This window comes from Mustela lutreola, chromosome 9, assembly GCF_030435805.1.
Source record: "Mustela lutreola isolate mMusLut2 chromosome 9, mMusLut2.pri, whole genome shotgun sequence".
Lineage (NCBI taxonomy): Eukaryota > Metazoa > Chordata > Mammalia > Carnivora > Mustelidae > Mustela > Mustela lutreola.
In genome coordinates this window covers 108,752,747-108,766,053 of record NC_081298.1, presented here as the reverse complement: position 1 = coordinate 108,766,053, position 13,307 = coordinate 108,752,747, and the positions used below count along the sequence as shown (strand labels likewise).

The 13,307-nt window shown below is 38.5% G+C and overlaps 1 protein-coding gene across 3 annotated transcripts in view; it reads left to right on the top strand.

Moving 5' to 3' along the window:
- Nucleotides 1-13,307, top strand: part of TTL (tubulin tyrosine ligase) — a 33,840-nt gene that overhangs the window by 15,151 nt on the left and 5,382 nt on the right. Inside the window, exons 4-7 of one of the 3 annotated variants that reach the window (XR_009357346.1) lie at nt 3,439-3,574; nt 4,524-4,793; nt 10,140-10,251; nt 12,574-12,717. Coding sequence is in view for 1 of the 3 variants with exons in the window: in XM_059188368.1 (XP_059044351.1) it covers nt 3,439-3,574; nt 4,524-4,793; nt 12,574-12,717 (550 nt within the window). In the remaining 2 variants the exon portion in view is untranslated. Of the gene's footprint in view, nt 1-3,438; nt 3,575-4,523; nt 4,794-10,139; nt 10,252-12,573; nt 12,794-13,307 lie in introns of all 3 variants that reach the window. The other 2 variants (XR_009357345.1, XM_059188368.1) reach the window with 2 other exon arrangements.

The following is a 13,307-nucleotide window of genomic DNA, read 5'->3' as shown; positions in this document are numbered from 1 at the left end:
AGCATAAGGGAAACAAAGTTGGAGCAAATAGGAGGGAATGTGAGCAGATATGGAGAGCAAGGCATTAAAAGTGGTACAGTTCCAGAGCATTAGTAGGAAGGGATATTTTAGGATAACTATTTATTTTTTTTTTAAAGATTTTATTTATTCATTTGGCCAAGAGAGAGCACAGGCAGGGAGAGGGGCAGGCTGAGGGAGAGGGAGAAGCAGGAAGTCTTATATGGGGCTTCCTCCCAGAACCCTGTGATCATGATCTGAGCTGAAGGCAGACACTTAAACTGAGCCGCCCAGGTGGCCCTTAGGATAATTCTTTGCCCCAAGGCAAAGAATTCTTAAACTTAATGTCACTTATATGACCATAAGAGTAAATAAAAGCTCATAAGCCAAAATCTCAGTAAATGAGGTGGGTTTTTTTGTTTTTTGGGGTTTTTTGCTCTATGAAAGACTCTATTGAAGAGGTTGAATATCCAAGCTATAGACTTGGAGAAAATAACTTCAAACCACCTATCTGACAAAAGACTCTATATCTAGAATAAACAGCTTTCAAAACTCAACAGTTAAAAAAAGAAAAGAGATAAAGTCCATTTAGAAGATAAGCAAAGGCGTAGGAATGTATTCCATTGAAAGGCTCTACAGAGGGATGCCTGGGGGACTCAGTCAGTTTAGCATCTGCCTTTGACTCAGGTCATGATCCCAGGGCCTTGGGATTGAGTCCCACTTCAGGCTCCCTGCTCAGTGAGGAATCTGTTTCTCACTCTCCTTCTGCCTCTGCTTGTGTTCTCTCTCACTCACTATCTCTCTCAAATAAATAAGTAAAATCTTTTTAAAAAGGGGGGGGGGCTCTACAGATAAAAAATAAGCAAACGAGATTTTCAGTATCATTAACCATTAGGGAAATGCAGATTAAAACCATAATACTTCTATTTAAATGGCTAAAATAAGAAACGGTAATGACAGCAAGTGCCGCAAGGGTCAGGAGAAACTAGATCATTCACACAGTGTTGGTTGGGATGTAAAATGCTACAGCCACTCTGGAACAAAGGGTAGTAATTTTTTGTAACACTAAACCTATAACTACCATATAACCTAGTAATTGCACACAGTAGGGCTTTTGTCCCAGAAAAATGAAAACTTATGTCCATGCAAAAACCTGCATGTGATTGTTCATAGCAGCTTTATTTGTAATAGCTGGAACCAAACTGGAAACAATTCAGATTGCTTCAGAAGCTGAATGATTAAGCCAGCTATGGAGAATTGATAACATGGAACAGTCCTCAGCTCCTCAGCAATGAAAGGGAATGAAGTATTGATCCATACGGCAACTTAGATGCATCTCCAGAGAGTCATGCTGAGTGAAAGAACCCAAGCCCCAAAGATCACATACTATATAATTCTATCTGTATAAAATTCCTGAAATTTTGGACAAAATTATGGAAATGGAGAACAGATTAGCAGTTGTCAGGAGGGTGTTATGGGGAGGGAGGTAGTTGTGGCTTTAAAAGAGCAACACTGTGATGGATCCATGGTAATGGAACTGTTCAAAACAGGAGAATATATTTGCAAGTCATGTATCTTATCAGACACTGTATCCAGAATGTGTAAAGAACTCTGATAACTCGGGGACCTGGGTGGCTCAGTTAGTTGAGCAACTGCCTTCAGCTTGGGTCATGATTCTGGAGTTCTGGTATTGAGTCCCACTTTGGGCTCCCTGCTCAGCAGGGGGTCTGCTTCTCCCTCTGACTGTCCCCCTCTCATGCTCGTTCTCTCTTATTCTCTCTCAAATAAATAAATAAAATCTTTTTTAAAAAGATAAAAAAAGAAGTCTGATAACTCAGTAATAAAAGGACAACCTGGGACGCCTGGGTGGCTCAGTTGGTTGAGCCGCTGCCTTCGGCTCAGGTCATGATTCCAGCATCCTGGGATCGAGTCCTGCATTGGGCTCCTTGCTCGGCGGGAGCCTGCTTCTCCGTCTGCTTCTGCCTGCCATTCTGTCTGCCTGTGCTCACTCTGACAAATAAATAAATAAAATCTTTAAAAAAAAAAAAAAAAAGGACAACCTAATAAGAAAAGAACAAAGAACGGAAGTGGCTATTTCTCCAAAGAAAATATACAAATAGCCAATAAGCACATGAAAACATGCTCCGCATTGTTAGTTACTAGGGAAATGCAAATCAAAACCACAATGAGATACCAATTCACACCCACTATGATGGCTATAATCAAGAAGATAGTAAGTGTTGGCAAGAATGTGGCAGAATTGGAACACTCAAATATTGCTGTTGAGGGTGTAAAATGGCGTGAACATTTTGGAAATTAGTTTGACATTTTCTCAAAAATTTAAACATAGAGTTACCATATGACCCAACTATTACACTCCTAGGTATATTCACAAAAGAATTGAAAATATGTCCACACAAAAACTTCTGTGCAGGTCTTCATAGCAGCATTATTCATAAGAGCCAAGCAATAGTGGAAAAAACTCAAATGTCCATCAGTTGATAAATGAATGAACAAAAATAGTATATCCACACAATGGAATATTATCTAGTCATGGAAAGGGAGAATGATGTAGTGGTACATGCTACAACATGAATGAACCTTGAGAACATTATACTAAATGAAGAAGCCAGAAACAAAGGCCACATACTATGTGATTCCATTTATATGAATCATTTAGACTGAGCAAATCCAGAAAGTAGATTAGTGGTTGTCAGAATAGGATAAGGAAGGAATGGGGAGTTTACTGCTAATGATAGGGGTTTTTGCAGGGTGGTGATGAAAATGTTTTAAAATTGTTAGTGGTTGTTGCAAATCTCTTGGATATATGAAAAAACCATTGAATTGTATACTTTTTTAAAAAATTTTTTATAAACATATAATGAATTGTATACTTTAAAGGGGAAAATCTTATGATATGTAACATATCTTAATAAAGCTGTTGAAAAGGACATTGTATCATTTAAAGTTGATGGACACTTTACATGTATGCAATTTTTCCTATTACAGTACTGTAGAGAATTGATCTGTATGATTGTCTTTATACCCTAACTTTCTGGATATTTCTATAAGCTATAGTATGAGAACTAGGTTTATTAAGGTCTTTATCAGGGTAGCCATGTGGCCAACAGTAAAGTGACATTTATTTAGGATGTTTGGATATTTTGGATGTCTGTGAAAATGAAATTTCGTGTTTGAAGCCTGTCAAGGTAGTGTTAAAGTCCTATGTGGGAAAAGAGTTAGATGGCCCTGGTGCTCTTATGGGCAGAGGGGAGAATGTGAGAGATTGGGGAAGTGATGGGATGGAGGAAGAAAGTGAGCAGGCCATAGAAGCCTCCTCTCGGTTTTCTCCTGCTATCAATATTCCCCTTTTGGCTTTGTAGAGATCTTTTCCTCTTGGGATCAACTGGACTCATTTCTCTTACAATTTTGCCCTGTTAGGTGAAGGCATCCTCATCTCCTCGGAGGCTACAGAGCTTCTGGATTTCATTGACAACCAGGGTCAGGTGCACGTGATCCAGAAATACCTTGAGCACCCTCTGCTTCTGGAGCCAGGTCACCGCAAGTTTGACATTCGGTAATGCATCGGTGTCCAGAGTTTTTGTTACTAATCTTGAGGAAAATGGCGGTGGTGGGTGATAAGGGTAACACAGAATGTGAGGAAGTATTTGACCATGTTTAACATATAGCCAAAATTGAGCACAGCTGAATAGAACCAAGCTTCTGTACCTAATTTTCTATTTTTCCTTCAGTATTTCTCTTTTCTTTCTAGAAAACATTACTAAAACTATGGGTGTTCCTTTTTTTTTGGTATGTTCTCTTTACTCAGAATGACTTGTGTCTCCATAGAGGAGAGTTTAAGTGTATGGGGCTTGCTTATGGAAGCAACTGAGAGATAAACCTAGAACACATAATTCAGAAACAGGACATAATACGTCCTTGCTTTATTATTTGTGTCCTCTATTTTTTAAGGATTTCATAAACACACCTCACTTACCTTTTTGGATTCTGACTTTCTGAGCAAAGTTCTGGCATAGAATAAGGGGTTGTATTGTGCCTTCTAAAGCTAAACAGCCTTCTCCCCCGCTTTCCTGTGGTCTTGCTGACATCTCCTCTATGAGGATTCGGTCTTCTTGTTGTCTTCATAATAACTTGCTGCTTCTTGAAAACCAGTCCTATGTCAGATCACCTTCAGGATGAACACTCTCCCTTTTAAGATTACTATAGAGCAAACATGGCAAATGGAAATTTCATGGATAAATCTTAGGACCCAACCTATCCAGATCTCTTCAAAATGTTGTCTTTTGAAGATCAAAGGCTCCTTGCCATTTTTGATAAAATGTTTTAATTGCCTCATTACAGTGATAATCCAGTATCTTGGCTAATTGTCATGGCTTGCCTCATAGAATTTTAGAACCTGTCTCCTTCCTCTGCTTCCCTCCAAAACTGTTAAGGTGTGGTGATGATGTATAAGCTATGAAGAAACTTTGGATCACTTGAGTGAAACTGTTTTTATTGATTTGCAGAAGCTGGGTCTTGGTGGATCATCAGTATAATATCTACCTCTATAAGGAGGGTGTGCTTCGGACTGCTTCAGAACCATATCATGTTGATAATTTCCAAGACAAAACCTGTCATTTGACCAATCACTGCATTCAAAAGGAGTACTCAAAGAATTATGGAAAGTATGAAGAAGGGAACGAAATGTTCTTTGAGGAGTTCAATCAGTACCTAATAAGTGCTTTGAACATTACCCTGGAAAGTAGTATCTTACTACAAATTAAACATATAATAAGGTAACTTAATTGTATCTTTTTTAGTTATGGGTCTTGGAGAAGCTTTGGGAGTTTGTGCCTTTCAAGGAATTATTCTATTTAAGCTGTCTAATTTAAGGACAAAAATTATTTGTAATATTCCTTCATTATCCTTTCAATATCTATAGGGTCTGTAATGATGTCACTACTTGCATTCCATATATTGGTAACTTATTTCTTCTATTTTACCTGGACAGAATGGCTAGAGATATATCAGTATTATTAATCCTTTCAAAAGATTACTTTTTGATTTTATTGATTTTTCTCTGTTGTTTTTATTTCTTTGACTTATGTTTCTTATTATTTTCTTCCTTCTGCCTTTTTTTTTTTAAGATTTTATTTATTTATTTGACAGAGAGAGAGATCACAAGTAGGCAGAGAGGCAGGCAGAGAGAGAGGGAGAAGCAGGCTCCCCGCTGAGCAGAGAGCCCTATGCCGGCCTCAATCCTAGGACCCTGAGACCATGACCTGAGCTGAAGGCAGAGGCTTAACCCTCTGAGCCACCCAGACACCCCTTCCTTCTGCCTTTTTGAGGGATTTGTTTTGTAGTTTCCTTAAGGCAAAAATTTAGATCATTGATTTGAAAGAATTCATTTTTAAATGCATTTAATGCTGTCCGTTTCCCTCTAAGTACTCATTAGCTGCATCCCACAGGCTTTCCTATGTTATGTTTTCATTTTCATTTTATTAAAATATTTTCTAATTTACCTTGTTACTTCATCTTTGACTTGTGTTATATAGAAGTTTTTGCTTAATTTCCAAATATTTGGGAATTTTCCAGATATTTTTCTATTACTGATTTTTATTTTAATTCCATTTTGGTCAGAGAACACTTTAAAATTTGTTAAAGATTGTGTCATGGGGGCGCCTGGGTGGCTCAGTGTGTTAAGCCTCTGCCTTCGGCTCAGGTCATGATCTGAGGGTCCTGAGATCAAGCCCCATATCAGGCTCCCTGCTCAGCAGGGAGCCTGCTTCCCCCTCTCTCTTTCTCCCTGCCTCTCTGCCTGCTTGTGATTTCTCTCTCTGTCAAATAAATAAATAAAATCTTAAAAAAAAAAAAAAAAAAAAGTTGTGTCATCGCCCAGAATGTGGTCCAGTTTTAGTGACTGTTCCATGTATACTAAAAATAATGTTTATTCCCCTGTAGTTGGGCTGAGTGTTCTATAAATGTGAATTAGGTGAAGGTGGTTAGTAGCGTTGTTAAAGTCTTTTATATCTTTGCTGCATTTCTGTTCTACTTGTTCTGTCCATGATTGAGAGGAAAAACATTGAAGTCTCCAAGTATAATTATGGATTTGTCTGTCTCTCCTTTAGATTTACCCATTTTGCTTCATATATTTGGAGATCTGTTTTTAGGTGCATATGCATTTAGAATTACTACCTCTTTTTGGCAACTGACCACTTTAACCTTACGTAACGTCTTGTCTGTCTTTCTATCTGGTAATGTTTCTTATTTTGAAAGTCAATTTTGCCTGATATTAATATAGCCACTCCAGCTTTTTTTGATTAGAGATATGTCTCCATCCCTTTAATTCTATCCTATCCTATTCCATTCTATATTTAAAATGGGCTTCTGGGGTGCCTGGGTGGCTCAGTTGATTAGGCAACTGCCTTCAGCTCAGGTCATGATCCTGGAGTCCCGGATCGAGTCCCGCATGGGGCTCCCAGCTCCACGGGGAGTCTGCTTCTCCCTCTGACCTTCTCCTCGCTCATGCTCTCTCTCACTGTCTCTCTCTCAAATAAATAAATAAAATAGTAAAAAAAATAATAAAGTGGGCTTCTGGCAGGCAGTATATAGTTAGGTTTTGTTTTCATTTTGTTTAACAAATCATTCAACATGGTAATCTCTACCTTTCTAATTGGTGTGTTTTTAACATTTAAATTTAATGTAATTATTGGTTTGGTTGGATTTACATGTACTATTTTATTATTTGCTATTGGTCCCCTTTTGGTTTTTCATTTTCCCATTTCCTACTTTTTATTTTTTTATTTTTAAAGATTTTTTTTTTTTGATCAGAGAGAATGAGAGATAGCATGTGTGCTCATGCACACAAGCAGGTAGCAGCAGGCTGAAGGAGAAGCAGACTCCTCATTGACCAAGGAGCCCAGTGTGGGACTTGATCCCACGACCATGGAATCATAACCTGAGCCAAAGGCAGGCACTTAACTGACTGAGCCACCCAGACCTCCCCATTACCTACCTTTTAAAAATTATTTAAATTTACTTAGAGTTTCATTTTAATTTTTCTGTTGAGTATTTGGCTCTCTCTCTCTTTTTAGTGCTTACTCTAGGAATTATGATTATTATACCTGATTTTTATTTTACAGACTTCTTAGAATTAATAATTTACCACTTCAAATAAAGTATAGAAAACTTATAGCTTTATACTTCCTCTAACTCTCCCCCAGTTGTGGTGTGGTTTATATTTACATACACTGAAATCTCTACTGCATAATATTATAATTCTTGCTGTAAATTGTCATATATATTTTTATTTGTATGTTAGATTGACAGGTTGGATTTTTTTAACCAAAATACAAGACCAAATGGTATGCTGTGTACAAGAAAACCCACCTTAAATTAAAAAAGAGAAAAATATTATTTTTTATTTACCCAAATAATTGCCCTTTTTTATTTTCTTCCTTTAGTCCTAAAGTTCCAAGTTTCTCTCTGGCATTATTTCCCTTCAGACATTAGCATTTCTTTTAGGGTAGTTCTTTAGATAATCAATCCTTTTAATTTCTGTCATCTGAGAATGTCTTTATCTCACCTTATTCCTGAAGGATATTTTCACTGGTGTTACATAAACATAATATCAAGCAAAAATTGCAAAATATATAAGCTATTTACAAGATATATGCAGATTGATTCTGTTCATATAAATTGAAAAACAAGCAGAAGTAAAACAAGTTATTTAGAAGAATATTCATGTATGGTAAAGACAGAGAACTAAAGGTATGAAAAACACAACATTCAAGATAGTGGTTATCTCTGAAATGGAAGCAGGAGGGATCCAAGAAAGAGGCTTAAAGGAATTGTGGTGTGGGTACATGGGTGGTCATTAATGCTACTTATATTGTAAACTCACAAGACATTATTATCATTAGTATTGTATAGTTAAAATTATTTATATTTCCCCATACATTTTTACCATTTATGTTGTTTGTTTTTCTTTCATGTATTTTCTTAATTTTGTCTAGGATCAGTTTCCCTTTTTTTGTTTTTTGAGAGAGAGAGCTTGTTTAGGGGCTGGCGTGGGGGTGGGAGGAGGGAGAAAGAATTCCAAGCAGACTCCCCACTGAGTGCAGAGCCTGATGCAGGGCTCAATCTCACGACCCTGAGATCTGACCTGAGCTACCCAGGTGCCCCCAAAGCAAGAGTCTGGAAAAAAAAAAAAAAAAAAAAGAAGGGGGCACCTGGGCAGCTCAGTGGGTTGTGTCTGTCTTTGGCTCATGTCATGATCTCAGGGTTGTGAAATCAAGCTCTCTGCTCAGTGGGGAGTCTGCTTGAGATTGTCTCTCTCCCTCTCTCTCTCAAATAAATAAAATTTTAAAAATTAAAAAAAAGACATTTGCTTTGGAAACAGATTTCTAGATCAGCAGACCCCCCCCCACCCTTTTTTTAAAGCACTTTGAAGATGACTTACCATTGTCTTCTGGCTTCTATTACATAGGTGTCATAGTGCTTCTCCAATCTGTGGCTTCAGGTCTTTTATTTGTTTTGGGATAGTCATGGCCACTATCTTTTCAGTGAGGGCTTTCGTCTCATTCTTCTCTCCTCTAGGATTCTAATTACATGGATGCCAGTCTTTTTCACTATCTTCTGTTTCTCCCATGTGTATCATTTGATCTCTCTCTTCAGCAATTAAAACCTGCTTAAAAAGGAAAAAACCTGGGATGCCTGGGTGGCTCAGTTGTTAAGCATCTGCCTTTGGCTCAGGTCATGATCCCAGTGTCCTGGGATCGATTCCTACATCGATCCCCACATCCGGCTCTCTGCTCGGCAGGAGGCCCGCTTCTCCCTTTCCCACTCCCCCTGCTTGTCTTCCCTCTCACTGTCTCTCTCTCTCTCTGTGTCAAATAAATAAATAAAATCTTAAAAAAAAAAAAGGAAAAAGCCATTAAAATTTGTTGTTAAACTCATCTGCTGAGTTCTTGATTTTAGGTATTATATTTTTCAGTTCTAGAATTTCCATTTGACTCTTTTTAGCTTATAATTCTTTTGTGAGATCCCCAACTTGTCTAATAATTATATCTTGAACATGTTAATGGTAATTCTTTAACATCTTTATTTGATTAGTCTGAAATCTGAATTACCTGTAGTAAAGGTTAGCAAACTCTGTTCTATGGGCCAAATCCAACCTAAAACTTGTTTTCAAATAGGCCATGAGCTAAAAAGTTTCTACATTTTTAATATGTTTTTTTAGAAATTAAAGAATATGTAACAGAGACCATATGTAGTCTTCAAAACCTAAAATAGTTATTGTCTGGTTCTTTATAGAAAAAGTTTGCCAGGGGCGCCTGGGTGGTTCAGTGGGTTAAGCCGCTGCCTTCGACTCGGGTCATGATCTCAGGGTCCTGGGATCGAGTCCCGCATCGGGCTCTCTGCTCAGCAGGGGGCCTGCTTCTCTCTCTCTCTCTCTCTCTGCCTGCCTCTCCGTCTACTTGTGATCTCTCTCTGTCAAATAAATAAATAAAATCTTTAAAAAAATAAAAAATAAAAAAAAAATTAAAAAATTAAAAAAAAAAAAAAAGTTTGCCAACTCCTGACTTTTATAGATCTTGTTTCTATTGTCTGGTTTTTTTTTTCCTTTTGGTCCTGTTTCTTAATATGCCTGAAAATAATTTTTTAGTGTTATTCATTTATTATAGTTTACTAAATCCAATAGTTGTTTTTAAGGTGTAACATGCATATGGTAAAGTCCACAAATCGTTAAGTGTACAGTGTAGTGAACTTTTAATTAGGCACACACTAAGCTAATCATCCATGAATGAGGATATAAAACCTTTATAGCACCCCCAATACTCCCTTGGACTCCCTCAAAATATATACTTCATGCCACAGATATCCACTCTTCTGACTTTTATCATCATCCATTCTTTTTGTTTACTCTATGCTTTATGTAAATGGAATTATACTGTATTTCCTGTTTCATGTTCAACTTTCTTTCACAATTGTAGGCATGGGTTTCATCTATATTGTTACATATAGCAGTGATTTACCTTTTATACTGCTGTGTACTGTGTAATATTTCATGGTGTGAGTATCACGTGGTTTATCCCTTCTATAGTTGATGGGCATCTTGGTCTTTATCTTTTACATTGTAGATCTCTAATCTACCTGAATTCTTATATGTCAAGTTTCACGTTTTTTCTACGGGGTATCCCATTGACCCAGGACCATTTGTGCGTAAGACTGGCCTTTCCCCACTGCATTTTGGTGAGCTTTTGTTATAAATCAGGTGGCCATTTGTGTTAGGGATCTCCATTCTCTTCTGTTGGTCTATTGTCTGTCATGTCATTAGCACCTTATCACAATGACCGAGACCTCTTCCTTCACGTATTCTTACATCAAGTCTGGCAGAATAACTAGAGTCCTGTTTCTTCAGGAATTGTAGGTGCTTAGAATTCTGATACCAGATAAATCAAGTATGCTGAATAAAGATTTCCTATTTTAGGCAAAAATTTATTGGATATTTATTACCCCCACCATTGTCCTGTATAGTTCAGAGAGTGTTGCTACTTTGATGCTATACATGTCCCTAACAACTCTCATGATTTTTCTTCCCCCCACCCCCCCCCCAGCTAGCCTCCCCCTCCCTTCCCACTCCTGCTGGAAAAAGATGTACTGTCTAAAGTCTCTGATGATGAAAAAAAATTATTTAAAGTGAATTATTAATCTTGAGCTTCTAGCATATTAAAAAAAGTAATATTTAATTTTCATTTACTTCTGGCTCTTAGTTTTCCCTTTATGTGTTTGAGCATAGTGTTTCTTTAATTTTGGGGAGGTTTCTTCTTCTTTTTTTAACCATGAGCCTCTATTAAATGTAAAAATTTTCTTAATTATAATATTGGAAAGGGTCTTTTAATTAAAAGAAAAGATAAGGGTATTCCCTTAAAGAGTACAGATAAAGCTATAGAAAAAAAAAAGTGATAGGTGGCTTACCAGTGTGGGTTAAAGATGAATGAGAAAAGAAGTTTTCATTCCAGTTGATTCTTAAATGGCTGACTGCCCAAAATTACTATTAAAGGTTTAAACATATGCATTGAAATACTTTCCTTTTGGGGGGTGGGGGGGAAGTAAGCTGATGCTTGGGCTGGGGTGGGGGGGATGTGGTGGTGGAGGGAGGTTTGGGAAGCAAAATTCCAGCTCCATGTTCAGGGAAGTCTCAGTTCTTGAAAGTCATGAATCAAACGTACTTGTATGGATACATCTTGGACTTAGTCACATGAAAGCCAGCTCCTTCATTTTTCCTTCTAAACATACAGTTATGTAGGAGGAAAGCTATTTCTGGTAATCTTAGAGTCATTATAACATACTTTATTACTAAAATAGATATTTTACCCCAACATTCAGTTGAGGGAAGAAGTCAGGGAAGATCTGCATAAAACAGAAATGACATAGGTTTTCTGGATGGTTATACAAAATAGTGATTTATTAGTAGTAAGGTTTTTATTTATTTATTTATTTTTAGAGAGAGATTTTATTTATTTGTTTGACAGGAAGAGAGCACAAGGAGGGGTGGGGCAGTGAGGGGCAGAGGGAAAAGCTGACTCCCCAATGAGCAGAGAGCCTGACACGGGGCTTGATTCCAGGACCCTGGGATCACAACCTGAGTGGAGCCACCCGGGTGCCCTCAAAAATTCTTTATGTAATTATCTCATTGAACCATCCCAGTGCTAGGACTAAGTATTATTTTTTCCCCTTCCTTTATGGATAAAGAAATCAAAGCTTGGCTAAGAGAGGTTAAAAACTTGCCTAAGATTCTGGCCTTAGGCCCCTGACCTTAGATCTCACGTATTAACTCAGTACATTTTTGAAGTTCCTGTTCAACTTTTTCCTGTTTTCAGTTTGTCTGTGTTTTTTTTTTTCCAATTTTTTTTGAACAGTAGTTGATGTTAATAGTAATTCTATTTTGTATTTTAATATTTAAATCTTTTGATTTTGTATTTTAATATTTAAATCTTTTGATTGTAATAATTTGGCATTAGAACTGAAGCTAATGAAAGTAATGAATGAGGCCACCTTCACCGCCAGTTCTGCTCTTCACCAAATGGTAGTCCATTTCTTCTACACGGCAACAACGCATGGGGGTGTTTTATTTATTACAAACAAACATGGCAGCAGTCTCCGGTTGGGGGAAGCCACCTTTCCAGGGGCTGTGGTGACTTAGCACTGTGCTGGGAAAGCAGCCCCTACCTGTAAGAACATGAGTATTTGCAGAGTTCTCTAACAAGTAGCTTGATAAGTAGCTTTGTCTTGAATAATCATTGGTAATTAAAAGAGAATTGGGGCACCTGGCTGGCTCAATTGGTGGAGCGGGCAACTCTTGACATCTGGGCTATGAGTTTGAGCCCTACATTGGGTATAGAGCTTACTTCAAAATAATATCTTTAAAAAATAAAATAAGTAAAAGAGAGAATTAAGTCCAAGTGGATATTTTATCATCACTTTTGATACAAAATCATCCAAGCACATCTTCGGTGTTCCTTCTCCCTCAACCAACCCATTCTCAGTGAGCTCTCCCCCTTTGCCCCGCAGAAGCTGCCTCATGAGCGTGGAGCCTGCCATTAGCACCAGGCACCTCCCTTACCAGAGCTTTCAGCTCTTTGGCTTCGACTTCATGGTGGATGAGGACCTGAAGGTGTGGCTCATTGAGGTCAACGGCGCCCCGGCTTGTGCTCAGTAAGCCTGAACACCACTGTGTTTTAACAAATGGGAAGTTGGTTCCACAGTTGGAATAGCCAGTCTTGGCAAGGTGGTGAGTCTCTTCACCTGTGTCCAAGCGGAGGCTGTTTTAACTGCTCTGAGGGAGGATGGCCTCTGGCAGGACCCTGGCCAGCAGGGGGCTCTGCTGAGTCAGTACGTCTCAATTCTCCCGTGTGTTAAGCAGGAGTCTGTGCTTAGGTGGGTGGTAGTTGCCGTGAGAGTTTCAAACAAAGCTAGTAACTGTCAGAGGAGACCCTCTTGTGTGACCAGTTCAGGGAATGGGGTCCTGTGAGTTGGCAGGGCGGGGCGGGGGATGCTGATAACCAAGAAATTGAGGGGGTTCTCCAGGCAGGAAGTACTTTGAGAAGGCACTGTAGACGCAGTGGAGCTAGAATGGGGATGTAAGAGAAGAGGGTTGCATGTACCATGGAGCGGAGGGGAGAGCTTTCAGAAGGGAGACATAGCATCCAGTGGGACCACACCCTGTGCCTGGCTCTGTGGGGAATGCACAGATGAGCAGAACCTGCCTGCGAAAGTCATGGAGGCCTTAGAACTTAGGGGCAGCT